At 49.4% G+C, this 17,113-nt stretch overlaps 1 protein-coding gene across 4 annotated transcripts in view; it reads right to left on the bottom strand.

The window, feature by feature from the left end:
• Positions 1-238: 238 nt before the first annotated feature.
• qng1 (Q-nucleotide N-glycosylase 1) overlaps positions 239-17,113 on the bottom strand; it is a 51,941-nt gene continuing 35,066 nt past the window's right edge. For all 4 annotated transcript variants that reach the window (XM_072516673.1, XM_072516671.1, XM_072516672.1 and 1 more), the window contains one exon: positions 239-2,664. In XM_072516673.1, coding sequence (XP_072372774.1) covers positions 2,435-2,664 — 230 coding nt within the window. In that variant the 3' untranslated portion in view covers positions 239-2,434. The remainder of the gene's footprint in view (positions 2,665-17,113) is intronic.

Below are 17,113 nucleotides of genomic sequence, written 5' to 3'. Positions count from 1 at the left end.
ATGAGAGAAGGATACAAAGGGGGAAAAGAATGTACAAATATTGTATATCAATGGTATGTGTAGATGTTCTTTGTAACAATATTTGGTTGGAGTTTGGAATAAAACAATTTAAAAAAATATTCTTGCATAATTAATGAATTTAAGGGGTCTGCTCATTTCTGATCTTTTATATAAAATTAAGCTGCTGCTTGTGGTTCCCAAGTGAAATTTTAAAAAAACTGGACACATACAGGCAGTGTAGGCAAAAGTCTAGTTTTATTAGTTGCCACAGGATTGCTCAAACTTAACAAGTAAAATTCACATTTCCAGAACAAAATTAAAATGAAAAATGTTATCTTCAAAGCAAGCATGAGTATCCCCATCATTTTCCCCAATTTCCATCTGTTCTCACCATTTAACATATTCTGCTAACAGTAGAGTCCAAATGGGGTAACCCCCATCCCCATCCAGACTGGTTGTGAATCAAACAATAAGGTTTTGCGATCAGCTGTGCAGTAACTTCCATTAAAAAACACACTAAGATTGCATTTTTAATGCTGATTTACAAAAAAATGCTGGGTACATATTTGGACCTTTATAAATGGGTTAGTCCATAACTAGAATATTGCTTCAGGATGTCAGAATCCCTGAAAAGATTGTGGAAATTTACCAGAATGGAAGGGGATTTTAGCTACAAGGTGAGGTTGGAAAAGCTGGAGATGTTCTTGAAAATTTGATAGGGGTGTACAAGTTTACGACAAGTTTGGATAAGACAGACAAAGGAAAACTGTCTCTATTAGCTGATGGTACATGGACTGGGGGATGCAGAATTAAGGTTTTGGGAAAGAGATGGGGAGAATGTGAGGAAGAACTATGTAAAATTTTTTTTTAAAATGAGCGGTAAAGACCTGGGCCGGAATTCTCAGAGAATCGCCGCGAATCGCGCACGCGCGGTCTACGTGGTGCGGGTAGGGGGCAATTGACAGAGGCCCCCCTGCGAAAACTGGTCGAATTTCCGACGGCGTGGTTCTAACCACGTTTCGCCTGTCGGGAACGTTTGGCGGCGGCTGCGGGCTCAGTCTGCGGCCGCCCTGGTGGTTGGGGGGACCTCAGGGGTGGCCAGGCTAGCGATCGGGGGCCACCGATCAGCGAGCGAGCGCGATCTCGGGGTGGGGGGCTATATTTTTGGGACAGCTCCGTGGTGCAAGTCCGCCATGTCACGCAGGACAGCCACCCAAGGCCGCTGCCGTGCACTTGCCTGGACTCCCGACTGGAAGTGCAGGGCCTCGTATTGGCAGGCAGAGCTGCGTGGAGTACTCCGGGGCCCTGCTAGCCCCCTTCAGTAGGGGAATCACGCTGGACTTTCTTCAGGAAAGTCCAGAGTGAAATGCCAGCATTTTGACCCTGGAGTGGGGACCTAGGCCCATTAATTGGAGAATCCCACCCCTGGAACCCAACGGTTGAGAGGGTGGTGGAAGCAGAGATAATGGTTGATTTGAAAAATAAATTGGATGGACACTTGGAGGAAATAAACTTGCTGGGTTATGTGAAGAAAGAATGGGAGAAATGGAACTGACTGAACTGCTCTGCAGAGATGCAGCATGAAATTTAATGGACTGAATAGCCTCTTTCAGAGCTGGAATGACTATGTGCAGTACTGATATGATTGGCTTTGCAGATTTCAAATGTCCCTTATTTTGAAGGTACAGAAGGAAGTTACCTGGCTATGTAACAGAGTCCCAGGTGAAAGCTAATGCTGCTCTCACTTGGCCACAAGCACAACTACTAGACCAGCTTACTGAAGATGTCCATCCAATTTTCTTTGGCTTCCTTCTGATGGAAATAACTGGATCTTAATTCCGCACTGTCAATATGGAGTTATTGGGAAATCATTAGACAGAATTAACTTGGATCGCTAAGTGCAATTGTTCTCTGTTGTACCATCTGTGTGCACTTATCAGGGGGCAGCACGGTAGCACAGTGGTTAGCACTGTTGTTTCACAGCTCCAGGGTCGATTCCCGGCTTTCGTCACTGTCTGTGCGGAGTCTGCATGTTCTCCCAGTGTCTCCATGGGTTTCCTGCGGGCGCTCAGGTTTCCTCCCACAGTCCAAAGATGTGCAGGTTAGGTGGATTGGCCATGATAAATTGCCCTTAGTGTCCAAAAAGGTTAGCTGGTGTTACTGTGTTACGGAGACGGGGTGGAGGTGTGGGCTTGAGTGGGGTGCTCTTTCCAAGGGCTGGTGCAGACTCGATGGGCCGAATGGCCTCCTGCCGCACTGTAAATTCTATGGTTCTATGATTACAATGTTTTGTAAAAGACCATTATGTCAATTTGCCATTTCGGAGATGTGGACTAAGATTTGGGCCTACAATTTAGTACGAGTGAGCTCCCCAATCTCCCCCACACCAAAAATAAGTTGTGTGCCTTTGCTTCATACAAACTGTATAGTGTCACTAGTAGTAGATGCAGCGAACACGATGGATGGGAATATCTGCCATGTCCTTTCGGTGATCTCTTGCATAGTCCCACAGGTAGTAATCGATCAAAACAGAATTGATGTGTGTATTCGTGCATCCTCTCTGCGCTTGGAGTTCCAGAATGCGATGCAATATTAACTCAATACACCAAATTGAGCAGCCTCGAATCTCCACTTCCTGACAGTCCCCTGATTGGAAGAGGGTACCTATGATAGGAATTAAACAGGCAGCTCTGACTCCAATAAAAATGAGTACAGCAACAAAAACCTGAACCAAAATGGTAACAAATTCAAAACGATTGTGAAACACTACTCACATTCTTTGGACGAGTGTGTTTGACAAACAGTTCATGACAAAATGGAATAGTTACCAACTGAATAATTGTGGGTCATGATCAGCCTTTTCCAAAACTGTCCTATATTTTAAATCAACTCAATTGTTCATTTGCAGCTACATCGGGCAAGATTTTCCAGATATAGAATATTTTCAGCTGTTAAGAGCATTTACAGGTCTACAAAATGGCCATAAGTACTCCATTGTATGCTTTATAACGGGATCAACAATAACAACAATAACTTTAGTCTATAATCACAGTCATAGAGGTCTACAGCACAGAAAAGGCCCTTCGACCCATCGCATATGCACCAGCTAAAAACAACCACCTAACTAATTTCCTTGGATCCCAATGGCTCTTTTTGCTGCGCTATCAGGCTCCCATGTAGAACCTTATCAAAAGCCTTGCTGCAGTCCAAGTAGACCACATTGGACAAATGCATTGGACAAATACAAAAGGTCATATCAACATGTCCTGTCTGCCCAAAACGCCTTCTAAATGGTCAAAAGGCAGAATGTTGGCAGTGGATTTCACAATACGAGCCACTGGTATTTCATAATATGCATTGACTCCCAGAACAAAACTGTCCAGAACTTGGCACTCTTTCACAACCTTGCCTCACATGAGCCTGAAGATGAAGAACGTAGGAAATGAATTAAATCCAAAAGTAGATGGTGCCCAGTCAAAGGTTTGGGTCGAGATAAATTTTTGTGGCAGACACAGAGCTTTATTCTGCATGTAACTACACTTGACCTGGGGGCTTCTGACCTTAGAAACCAGTGGATGTGGTCTTATCATCTTATGGGATGGGCAACAAATGCTGGTTTCGCCAGTGATGCCCATATATCATGAAATATTTTTTAAAAATTGTTGGAGTAATCACTAAAATGTACCTGGATTTTAAGGGCTGGCTGAGGACAATGAGGTCAATCCACTGTCTAGCCTTTATCTTCCTTCCCTTGTCCCAACTACCTGCTGCAGGAGTATGCTAAAGGGAACTTTTCATACATTTCATAGAATTTACAGTGCAGAAGGAGGCCATTCAGCGCATCGGCCCTTGGAAAGAGCACCCTACTTAAGCCCATGCCTCCACCCTATCCCCATAAACCCACCTAACCTTTTTTTGACACTAAGGGCAATTTATCATGGCCAATCCACCTAACCTGCACATCTTTAGACTGTGGGAGGAAACCAGGGCATCCGGAGGAAACCCACGCAAACACGGGGAGAACGTGCAGACTCCGCACAGACGGTGACCCAAGCCGGGATTCAAACCTGGGACCTTGGAGCTGTGAAGCACCTATGCTAGCCACTGTGCAATCGTGCTGCCCAAGTTGGTGCAGCTATGGGTGTTAAGATCATAAGACATAGGAGCAGAATTAGGCCACTCGGCCCATTGACTCTGCCCCACCATTCAATCATGGTTGATATTTTTCTCATCCTCATTCTCCTGCCTTCTCCCCATAACCCTTGATCTCCATATTAATCAAGAACCTGTCTTAAAGACACTGTTATTTGGCCTCCATAGCCTTCTGCGGCAAAGAGTTCCACAGGTTCACCACCCTCTGGCTGAAGAAATTCCGCCACATCTCGGTTTTAAAGGATCGTCCCTTCAGTCTGAGGCTGTGGCCTCGGGTTCTAGTTTTTCCTACTAGTAGAAACATCCTCTCCACGTTCACTCTATCCAGGCCACGCAGTATCTTGCAAGTTTCAATAAGATCCCCCCTCATCCTTCTAAACTCAAACGAGTACAGATCCAGAGTCCTCAACCGCTCCTCATATGACAAGCTCTTCATTCCAGGGATCATTCTGATGAACCTCCTCTGGACCCTTTCCAAGGCCAGCACATCCTTCCTTAGATACGGGGACCAAAACGTCTCACAATACACCAAATGGGGTCTGACCAGAGTCTTATATAGCCTCAGAAGTACATTCCTGTTTTTGTTTTCCAGCCCCATCAACACAAATTCTAACATTGCATTTGCCTTCCCAACTGCCGACTGAACCTGCACATTAATCTTAAGAGAATCTTGACCTAGGACTCAAACCCCTTTGTGCTGATTTCCTGAGCGTTTTCCCATTTGGAAATGCAGCCATCTGGGATGGCCACTTACAAAGGATCCCAGGAAATATGGCCACCTGCAAAGGACCATGGGAAATATGGTCAACCCAGGACTCAGGCGCTCAGAGCTTATGTATATTGGCAACTCAGATAACTAGACTCTATCGAAACCGCCAGCTACTTTGCAATCTAATGGCCCATTTCCCCAGAACAAAAGACCTGTACTGAGGTAACAGATACAGAAACAGACTCATCGGCACCACTCCCTTTGCTCAGGGAGCCCAAAAAGCCAAGGTCAATGACCACTCATGACACGCCCCGCCATCAAGGCACCTGCCCCCTTTATTGGTCAAAATCAAAGGCAGTAATCGAAGCCTGCCGAATTATTGGGTCCAAAGCTAAGGACCGCCTAAAAGAGCGCGAAACCCCATAAGGATACAGAGAGACACTGCCATGTGTTCAGTCTCTCTTGGCCCCGACCTACGCCTAAACCAAGTGTAGCATCACGACCAGAAGACAAGTTCAAAACCAACGATAGCTACCAGACGGATGAGCCCAGAAGTAACAAAGTCACTTCTTCAGACCCAGCCACACAAGATCCGAAAAAAGGCCTTGTTCCTCTGCATAAAGCCGGGTGCCTGAAGTTAAGTACAGGTTGTTGTAGTATTAGGTGTAATTTAGCTTGTAGTGTTTTATGTTGCATGTCGAAGTAATTCTTATGTGTAAACAAACTATCATTGAACTTGAACTAACTAACTGGTTGTTTGGTCTTTGATCGATATCTGGTAAAACCTTGTGGTGGTATCATTTGATACCTGGCGACTCTGAAAAGCAATATCATCATTAATAACTGTCATATCAGTATCCAGTTAAAAAGAGCAACATTATTGGCGTCCCCGGTGCGAATTGGCAACAGAAAATAGTCTATGCCTCCATTTCTCCTTCCAAAGTGCATAACCTCACATTTTTCTACATTGTATTCCATCTGCATCTAACAAGTATGCCCTTTTGGGTACTGATGAGGGGGATGGCCCATCAGGTGCCAGCAGCAGCCAGAGAGGTGTCACCATGGCTAGCCCTGCTGTACGGAGAAGGGAGCAAAGCATAATAGAGCAATACTAATTGAGGATTCGATAGTCAGGGGCCCAGATAAGTGCTTCGGTGGTCGCAATAGATACAAGAGACACTACAGGATGATGTGTTGCCTCCCAGGGCCATGGATGTCTCGGAGTGAGTACAGGGCATCCTGAAATGGAGTGCAAACAGACAGATGTCATTGTCTACTTTGGTACAAATGACACAGGCAGGAAGAACAGCAAGGTCCTGCAAAGACATTACAGGGAGTTAGGTAGCAAGCTAAAAAGCAGGATCTCTCGGATAGTAATTTCAGGATTATGTCCCGTGCCATATGCTAGCAAGGCTAGGAACAGAGAGATACTACAGTTGAACATGTTGCTAAAGAGCTGGTGTAGGGTGGAGGGCTTCAGATATGTGTGGGTCATTGGGATGTTTCCCAGTGAAAGTGGGACCTGTACAAGAAGGAGGGGTTGTACCTAAACTGGAAAGGCACCAGTACCCTGGCTGGGAGATTTGCTAATGTGTTTGCTAGTATGGCGGGGGGTTCGAACCGGAATAGCAGGCCAGCGAGTGTAGAGATTGAGGAAGAGCTGGCGACTAAGACAAATATAGCTAAGAAGGAGAGCAGGCAGGGTAGGTCGCTGAAATCAGTGGGTTTGGTGTGCTTTTGCCTCAACATAATGAGTATAACAGGTAAAACGGATGAACTTAAGAGCCTGGATAATGTGGGGAATGGATAGTGTTGCTATTATGGAGACATTGTTAAAGGAGGGACAGGACTGGCAGCTTAATGTTCCGGGATATCGATGTTTAGACAAGTCAGAGGGAATAGCAGAAAAGGGAGGGCGATGGGGGAGTTGCATTACTGGTGAGGGAACATAACACAGCTGTGGACTTCCGGTTGCGGCTATGCGGAGCTAAGTCGCATATTTGGCGGCTCCTGCAAAAACGGACTTTTGGGCTCTTTTCAGGGCCCCCAGCGGCACTTTTTCGACGTTTCCCGGTGTGGGAAGCAGTTTACAATAGCTCCCCGTCAGTATATGGCTTCAACTAGGAGCGGGGCTAAAAAAAGGTGGTGGTGGACCCGAAGAAGGTGCAAGGGAAGAAGGACAAAATGGCAGCGGGCGGAGACCAAGCAGCGTGGATGCAGTGGGCGGAAGAGCAGCAGGAGGGTATCAGGCGCTGCTTCAGAGAGATTAAAACGGACCTGCTAGAGCCGATGAAGGCGTCTATTGATAAGCTGCTGGAGACACAGACGGCCCAGGGAGTGGCGATCCGCGAGGCTCGACAAAAGATCTCTGACAATGAGGACGCGATCTTAGGACTGGCGGCACGAGGCGCTCCACAAGAAATGGCAGGAGCGGTTCGAGGAGATGGAGAATCGGTTGAGGCGGAAGAATCTGCAGATTCTGGGCCGCCCGGAGGGGCCGGACGTGGGGGCCTATGTGGTCACCATGTTGAACTCGCTGATGGGAGTGGGGTCCTTCCAGGTGCCCCTGGAGCTGGAGGGGGCCCATAGAGTGCTGGCGAGGAGGCCCAAGGCTAACGAGCCTCCGCGGGCGGTGCTGGTGCGGTTCCATCAGTTCGTCGATCGGGAGTGTGTGCTCAGGTGGGCCAAGAAGGAGAGGAGCAGCAGGTGGGAGAACGCGGAGGGTCGGATATATCAAGACTGGAGTGCGGAGGTGGCAAAGAGCAGGGCCGGGTACAATCGAGCGAAGGCGGTGCTGCACAGGAAAGGGGTGAAGTTTGGCATGCTGCAGCCGGCGCGACTGTGGGTTACCTACAAGGACGGGCACCATTATTTCGAGTCTCCGGAGGAGGCGTGGGCCTTTGTTCAGGCCGAGAAGTTGGACACAGATTGAGGGTCAGGACGGGCGATTGGGGACTGCGGTTGATATGCTATGTTTATTTTTGTTTCGAAGGGGGGCCTTTGTATTGCTCCGGGTTTCTTTTTCTTTGTGTTTTTTCTCTTTTGGGTGAGGGTGGCTGGGGCGGGTAGGGCACTGTTTTGGTTGGGTTGGTCGGGGGGCTCTTGGAGGTGAGATGGGGCCCCGCGGGGGAGGGGGAGGCCCGAGTCAGGGGTGAGGGGACCGGGCCTTTAAAAGGAGCTGCGTCAGAGGTGTCAGGGCCGGGTAGGTGGAACGCGCGGGCTTTTTCCCGCGCTGAAGACAAGAGGGGGTGGGGAAGCGAGGGTTGTTTCCCGCGCATAGAACAGAAGGGGGAGAGCCTATGGATGGGGACGGGAGAGGAGGGTGTGCCACACAATAGGAGGAGTCGAAGGAGAGGCGGGAGTGGCCGGGGTCAGCAGGAGTCAGCTGACTTGCGGAAGTGCAATGGGGGGAGTAAGTCAGCTAGGATGGGTCCTAGCCCCGGGGGGAGGGGGGGGGGTTTGGAATCGAGTTGCTGCTGCTATGGTCAAGGAGGAGCTGCAGCGTGTGTGTGGGGGGGGGGGGGGGGGGGGGGGGTCGAGATGGGGGTATGCCGCTGTGGGGAACGGGCCGGGTGTGGGGTGCGGGCGCGTGGCTGGCCGAGGAGGGGTCATGGCTAGTCGGCGGGGGAGGTGGGCGGGTAGTCCCCTGATCCGGCTGATAACCTGGAATGTAAGGGGACTGAATGGGCCGGTTAAGCGGGCCTGTGTGTTCGCATGCCTGAAGGGGCTCAAGGCGGATGTGGTTATGCTTCAGGAGACACACCTGAAGGTGGCAGACCAGGTAAGATTGAGGAAAGGGTGGGTAGGTCAGTTGTTTCACTCGGGGCTGGATGCCAAAAATTGAGGGGTGGCGATCTTGGTGGGACAGAAGGTGTCGTTTGAGGCGTCGAGCATTGTGGCAGATAATGGCGGCAGGTACATAATGGTAAGTGGTAAGTTGCAGGGAGAGAGGGTGGTACTGGTCAATGTGTATGCCCCGAACTGGGACGATGCGGGTTTTATGCGGCTTATGTTGGGTGGGATCCCAGACTTGGAGGTGGGGGGCGACTTTAACACGGTGCTGGACCCGGCACTGGATAGCTCCAGGTCTAGGACGGGTAGGAAGCCGGCGGCGGCTAGAGTGCTGAGGGGGTTTATGGACCAGATGGGAGGGGTGGACCCTTGGAGATTTGCAAGGCCGGGAGCTAGGGAATTTTCATTTTTCTCACATGTCCATAAGGCTTATTCCCGAATCGACTTTTTCATCTTGAGTAGGGCGTTGATAGCGAGAGTAGAGGATACAGAGTATTCGGCAATAGCCATTTCGGACCACGCCTCGCATTGGGTGGACTTGGAGATGGGGGAGGAGAGGGACCAGCGCCCGCTGTGGCGCTTGGAGGTGGGACTGTTGGCAGACGAGGAGGTGAGCGAGCGGGTCCGAGGAAGTATAGAGAGGTACCTGGAGACCAACGACAACGGGGAGGTCCGAGTGGGGATGGTATGGGATGCACTGAAGGCGGTGGTGAGGGGAGAGCTGATCTCCATTAGGGCCCACAAGGAGCGGAGGGAGAGGGAGAGGCTGGTGGGGGAGATGGTGAGGGTAGACAGGAGGTATGTGGAGGAGCCCGAGGAAGGATTGTTGAGGAAGAGGCGTAGCCTCCAGGCCGAATTCGACCTGGTGACCACCAGGAAGGCGGAGGTGCAGTGGAGGAAGGCCCAGGGGGCGATTTACGAGTATGGGGAAAAGGCAAGCCGGATGCTGGCGCATCAGTTTTGGAAGCGGGACGCAGCTAGGGAGATCGGGGGAGTTAAGGACAGGGGAGGGAGTGTGGTGTGGAGTGGAGTTGGCATCAATGGGGTCTTCAGGGTCTTCTACAAGGAATTTTACCGATCCGAGCCCCTACGGGAGGAGGAAGGGATGGGCCGCTTCCTGGACCAATTGAGGTTTCCAAAGGTGGAAGAGGGACTGGTGGTGGGATTGGGGGCCCCGATTGGGCTGGAGGAGCTGATCAAAGGGATAGGAAGCATGCAGGAGGGGAAGGCACCGGGGCCGGACGGTTTCCCGGTCGAATTCTATAAAACGTATATGCACCTGTTGGGCCCGCTGTTAGGACCTTCAATGAGGCAAGGGAGGGGGGGGGGGCCTTGCCCCCGACGATGTCCCGGGCACTGATCTCCATGATCCTGAAGCGGGACAAGGATCCCATGCAATGTGGGTCTTACAGACCGATTTCCTTGCTAAATGTAGATGCCAAGGTGCTGGCGAAGGTCTTAGCCACGAGGATTGAGGATTGTGTGCCGCAGATCATCCATGAAGACCAGACGGGGTTTGTGAAGGGGAGGCAGTTGAACACAAATGTGTGGAGGCTTTTGAACGTTATCATGAAGCCGGCGAGGGAGGGGGAGGCTGAGATAGTGGTGGCGTTGGACGCTGAGAAAGCCTTCGATAGGGTAGAGTGGGGGTACCTGTGGGAGGTGCTGAAGATGTTCGGGTTTGGGGAGTGGTTTGTCAGGTGGGTTAGGCTGTTGTATGAGGTCCCGATGCCAAGTGTGGCCACAAACAGGAGGAGGTCAGAGTACTTTCGGTTGCACCGAGGGACGAGACAGGGGTGTCCCTTATCCCCCCTACTCTTCGCACTGGCGATTGAACCCCTGGCTATGGCACTGAGGGAGTCAAGGAACTGGAGGGGGTTGATGCGTGGTGGGGAGGAGCATAGGGTGTCACTTTATGCGGACGACCTGCTGCTGTATGTGGCGGACCCGGTGGGAGGAATGCCGGAGGTAATGAGGATTCTTAGGGAATTCGGGGACTTTTCGGGGTACAAGCTCAACATGGGGAGGAGGGAGCTGTTTGTAGTTCAGCTAGGGGACCAGGAGAGGGGGATTGGCGAGCTCCCACTAAAAAAGTAGGAGAGGAGCTTCCGGTCTCTGGGACTCCAGGTGGCCAGGTGCTGGGGGCCCCTGCATTGGCTTAATTTTACAAGGCTGGTGGAGCAAATGGAGGAGGAGTTCAAGAGGTGGGACGCGTTGCTGCTGTCCTTGGCGGGTAGGGTGCAGTCAATCAAAATGACGGTGCTCCCAAGGTTTTTGTTCCTGTTCCAGTGCCTCCCCGTGTTTATCCCAAAGGCTTTTTACAGGATTATAATTGGGTTTGTGTGGGCGCGAGGGACTCCGAGGGTGAGAAGGGTGTTCCTGGAGCGGAGTAGAGATAGGGGGGGACTGGCGCTGCCCAACCTCTGTGGGTACTACTGGGCCACCAATACGACGATGGTGCGCAAGTGGGTGATGGAGGGGGAGAGGGCTGCATGGAAGAGGCTGGAGACGGCACCTTGTGTGGGTACGAGTCTGGGGGCGCTGGCAACGGCGCCGCTGCCGCTCCCTCCAAGGAGGTATACCACGAGCTCGGTGGTGGTGGCTGCCCTCAAAATTTGGGGGCAGTGAAGGTGGCACAGGGGGGAAGTGGGGGCCTCGGCGGGAACCCCATTACGGGGGAACCACAGGTTCGCCCCAGGAAGGACAGGTGGAGGGTTTGCGGGGTGGCACAGGGCAGGGATACGAAAGTTGGGGGGACCTGTTTGTGGACGGGAAGTTCTCGAGCCTGGGTGAGCTGGAGGAGAAGTACGGGCTCCCCCCGGGGAACACCTTCAGGTACTTACAGGTAAGGGCGTTTGCCAGACAGCAGGTGGAGGAATTCCCGTGGCTACGGCCACACAGTACAGGACAGGGTGCTCTCGGGGGGGTGGGTGGGAGTGGGGAAGATCTCGGAAACTTACCAGGTGATGCAGGAGGAGGAGGAGGAGGCCTCGGTGGTGGAGGTAAAAGGTAAGTGGGAGGAGGAGTTGGGAGAGGAAATTGAGGAAGGGAGGTGGGCAGACACCCTGGGAGGGTGAACTCTTCCTCATCGTGCGCGAGGCTCAGCCTCATACAGTTTAAGGTGCTGCACAGGGCACACATGACCGGGACAAGGATGAGTCGGTTTTTTGGGGGTGAGGACAGGTGTGTTAGGTGCTCAGGGAGCCCAGCAAACCACATCCATATGTTCTGGGCATGCCCAGCGCTGGACGAATTTTGGAAGGGCATAGCGAGGACGGTGTCGAGGGTGGTAGGATCCAGGGTCAAACCGGGCTGGGGGCTCGCAATATTTGGGGTGGCAGGGGAACCGGGAGTGCAGGAGGCGAAAGAGGCTGGAATTCTGGCCTTTGCATCCCTGGTAGCCCGGTGAAGGATTCTTCTTCAGTGGAAGGATGCAAGGCCCCCAAGCGTGGAATCCTGTCTCAACGATATGGCGGGGTTTATTAAGTTGGAGAGGGTGAAATTCGCCTTGAGAGAATCGGTACAAGGGTTCTCTAGGCAGTGGCAACCGTTCTTAGACTTCCTGGCAGAGCGGTAGACATTGGTCAATGGCAGCAGCAGCTCAGGGGGGGGGGGGGGGGGGGTGTCACTTTACTTTTTTGTTTTTGTTATTTATACTGGAGGGTCTGTGTATACTTGTTGTATTAAGTCGGGGTGTTAATGTTAATTTATTATTTATGTACAGGGGGGGAGGGGGGGGGGTGGAGGGTTGTTTTTCTGGACTGTGTTTTGTACTTAACCCTGTTGGGTTTCTTTTTCATTTTGTTATTGATATTTTATGAAAACCCTTTAATAAAAATTATTTTTAAAAAAACATAACACAGCTGTGATGAGAGAGGACATCTTACAGCGATCCTGCAGTGAGGCATTATGGGTGGAGCTCACAAATAGGAAGGGTGCAAACACAATGTTGGGGTTGTACTGTAGGCCTCCCAACAGCCAGCGGGACACAGGAATAGATATGTAGTCAGATTCTGGAAAGATGTGAAAATAGCAGGGTTGTTGTGGTGGGTGATTTTAATTTCCCCCATATTGACTGGAACTCCCTTAGTGGCAGGGGTTCAGATGGAGAGCAATTTGTTAGGGGTGTCCAGGAGGATTTTTTAAAATCGGGGAATGCGCCCGGTCAGGTGACCAACGTTTCAGTAGGGGAACATTTTGGGAATAGTGCTCATAATTCCGTAAATTTTCGAATACTCATGGCTTAGGACAAGAGTGGTCCTCAAGTGAGCGTGTTAAATTGGGGGAAAGCCAACGACAACAGAATTCGGCAAGAGCTGGAGAATGTGGATTGGGATCGGCTGTTTGAGGGTAAATCCACTTTTGACATGTGGGAGTCTTTTAAAGACCAGTTGATTAGAGTGCAGGGCATGCATGTCCCTGCAAAAAGGACAGAAATGGCAGGATTAGGGAACCATGAATGACAGGGGAAATGGTGAGTCTAGTCAAAAAGGAAAAGGGAAGCATATATAAGGTCTAGGCAACTAAAAACAGACAAAGCTTTTGAAGAATATAGGGAAAGCAGGAACAAAGTCAAACTGGGAGTTAGGAGGGCTAAAAGGAGCCATGAAATGGCAAGCAGGGTCAAGGAAAATGCTACGGCCTTTTATACATATAAAAAGGAGCAAGAGGCTAGACAGGGACAGTGTAGGCCCACTCAAGGACAAAGGAGGGAAGTTATGCGTGGAGTCAGAGCAGGTGGGTGAGATCCTTAATGAGCACTTTGCATCAGTATTCACCAAGGACACGGACATGATGGATGTTGAGATTAGGATGGGTGTGTGAATACTCTAAGACATGTCAGGATACTGAAGGAAGTGTTGGATATCATAAAATGCATTAAGCTATATAATGGGTTATCCCAGGTTACTGTGGGACTCAAGAGAGGAAATAGTTGCGGCCTTAACAGATATCTTTGCATCATCTTTGACCACAGGCGAGGTTCCAGAGGACTAGAGAATAGGCAACATTTTCCCTTTGTTTAAGAAGGGAAGTAGGAATAATCCAGGTAACTATAGGCCGGTGAGCCTGATATAGGTGGTGGGGAAGCTGTTGGAGAAGATACTGAGGGACAGGATTTATTCACATTTGGAAGCGAATGAACTTGTTAGCGATAGGCAACATGGTTTTGTGCGGGGAAGGTCATGTCTTACCAACTTGGAGAGTTTTTTTTGAGGAGGTGACAAAATTAATTGATGAGGAAAGGCTGTGGATGTCTTCTTCATGGACTTCAATAAGGCATTTGACAAATTCCCTCATGGCAGACTAGTACAAATAGGTAAAGTTGCATGGAATTCTGGGTGTACTAGCTAGATGCATAAGGAAATGGCTTGGCAACAGGAGACAGAAAGTAGCAGTGAAAGAGTTTTTCAGAATGGATATCTGTAACTCGGGATGCAGAGGGAATCAGTGCTTGTACCACTGTTGTTTGTAATATACAAATTATCTGGATGAAAATGTAGCTAATCTAATCAGCAAGTTTGCAGACAACACTAAGATAGGCAGAGGTCACAGAATCATAGAATTTACAGTGCAGCCATTCGGCCCATCGAGTCTGCACCGGCCTTTCGAAAGAGCACCCTACCCAAGCCCACACCTCCACCCTATCCCCGTAACCCAGTAACCACACCCAACCTTTTTGGACACTAAGGGCAATTTAGCATGGCCAATCCACCTAACCTGCACATCTTTGGACTGTGGGAGGAAACCGGAGCACCCGGAGGAGACCCACGCAGACACAGGGAGAACATGCAGACTCTGCACAGTCAGTGACCCAAGCTGGGAATCGGACCTGGGACCCTGGAGCTGCGAAGCAACTGTGCTACTGTGCAGACAATGAAGGGGACTGTCAGAGAATACAGCAGAATATAGATAGATTGGAGAGTTGGCAGATGGAGTTCAACCCAGACAAATGCAAGGTGATGCAGTTTGGAAGATCAAATTCAGATGTGAATTATACAGTAAATGGCAGAACCCTTAGGAGCATTAACATACAGAGGGATCTGGGCATTCAGGTCCATTGTTCCATTAAAGTGGCAATGCAGGTGGATTAAGGTGGTCAAGAAGGCATACGGCATGTTTGCCTTCATCGGCCGGGGCACTGAGTACAAGAGTTGGCAAGTTATGTTATAGTAGTATAAAAAACTGTAGTTAGGTCACATTTGGAATATTGCGTGCAGTTCTGGAGACCACACTACCAGAAGGACGTAGATGCTTTGGAGAGAGTGCAAAGAAGGTTACCAATATGTTGCCTGATCTGGAGAGTGTTAGCTATGAGGAGAAGTTGAATAAACTCGGATTACATAAGAACTAGGAGCAGGAGTAGGCCATCTGGCCCCTTGAGCCTGCTCCGCCATTCAATGAGATCATGGCTGATCTTTTGTGGACTTAGCTCCACTTTCCGGCCCGAACACCATAACCCTTAATCCAGTTATTCTTCAAAAAACTATCCATCTTTATCTTAAAAACATTTAATGAAGGAGCCTCTACTGCTTTGGGTGAAGAAGTTACTCCTAAACTCAGTCCTAAATCTACATCCCCTTATTTTGAGGCTATGCCCCTTAGTTCTGCTTTCACCCGCCAGTGGAAACAACCTGTCCGCATCTATCCTATCTATTCCCTTCATAATTTTATATGTTTCTAGAAGATCCCCCCTCATCCTTCTAAATTCCAACGAGTACAGTCCCAGTCTACTCAACCTTTCCTCGTAATCCAACCCCTTCAGCTCTGGGATTAACCTAGTGAATCTCCTCTGCACACCCTCCAGTGCCAGTACGTCCTTTCTCAAGTAAGGAGACCAAAACTGAACACAATACTCCAGGTGTGGCCTCACTAACACCTTATACAATTGCAGCAGAACCTCCCTAGTCTTAAACTCCATCCCTCTAGCAATGAAGGACAAAATTCCATTCGCCTTCTTAATCACCTGTAAACCAACATTTTGCGACTTATGCACTAGCACACCCAGGTCTCTCTGCACAGCAGCAGGTTTTAATATTTTATCATTTAAATAATAATCCTTTTTGCAGTTATTCCTACCAAAATGGATAACCTCACATTTGCCAACATTGTATTCCATCTGCCAGACCCTAGCCCATTCACTTAGCCTATCCAAATCCCTCTGCAGACTTCCAGTATCCTCTCCACTTTTTGCTTTACCACTCATCTTAGTGTCGTCTGCAAACTTGGGACACATTGCCCTTGGTCCCCAACTCCAAATCATCTATGTAAATTGTGAACAATTGTGGGCCCAACACTGATCCCTGAGGGACACCACTAGCTACTGATTGCCAACCAGAGAAACACTCATTAATCCCCACTCTTTGCTTTCTATTGTTTTTGTTCGATTGTTTTTGTTAGAAAAAGGAGGCTGAGGGGAGACCTGACTGAGGTCTACAAAATTACGAGAGGTATAGACAGGGTGAATCGTCAGAAGCTTTTTCCCAGGGTGGAAGATTCAAATACAAGGGGGCACAGGTTCAAGGTGAGGGGGAGAAAATTTAGGGGAGATGTGCACGGAAAGCTTTTCACACAGAGGGTGGTGGGTGCCTGGAATGCATTGCCAGTGGAGGAAGTGAAAGTTGGCATGATAGCAATGTTTAAGATGTATCTGGATGGACACATGAACGTGCGGGAATGGATGGATACTGATCATTTGAGCAATAAGTAGGAGGTCTAAATAAGGAATCTGGATAGGTGCAGGGTTGGTGGGGCCTACAGGCATGTTCCTGTGTTGAAATGTTCTTTGTCCTTTGGAACTGACACCTAATTATCCAGCCCTGAGGACAGTCTGAGAGAACAGTTTCCAGGAGCTGCTTTTCAATGGCAATCCTCTACTTGGGGATGCCCTTACCATTTGCAAGGACTGCAGCGGTTCAAGAAGGCAACTCAGCCCCATCTTCTGAATGGCATCTAGGGATGGGCAATAAATGCTGGCTTAACCAGTGACACCCACATCCCGTAAGCGAATAATTTTTTTTTTCTTAAACCATTAAATGATCAGATTGCATTTTCTTTTCATGCTGCTCAAACCATCTGCTACACAATCACATTCCCAAAGTAGCTGAAGTTCTGACACCACCTGGGACTCAAGCTATCAAAACTATACTGCTAACTACCCACTTGACAATCAAAATTGGCTCCTCGTCACTGCTTGGCGCTATTCTGTCAATGCCGAAGCTGGGAAAAAAGGTTAGGAGGCAGGAACGCATTAGGGAACCTGTGTAACACATTTTCTCAGATTTTGCTTGTTCCCCCAACACCCCTCCAAAGCCCTGGTGAAATTTGCATCATATCATCACAACCACAATTTGTTAACATTAAAAAAGATCTGAACCGACAAAAACTGGAATGTAGCCCCTGCATCTGTATACAGTAAAAAAAAAAAGGTTATTCTTCCAGAGCAGCCAGTGATTTGTGCTT

This window comes from Scyliorhinus torazame, chromosome 9, assembly GCF_047496885.1.
Source record: "Scyliorhinus torazame isolate Kashiwa2021f chromosome 9, sScyTor2.1, whole genome shotgun sequence".
Classification (NCBI taxonomy): domain Eukaryota; kingdom Metazoa; phylum Chordata; class Chondrichthyes; order Carcharhiniformes; family Scyliorhinidae; genus Scyliorhinus; species Scyliorhinus torazame.
The sequence above is the reverse complement of the archived record's forward strand: the minus strand, read 5'-3'. Positions and strand labels throughout refer to the sequence as shown.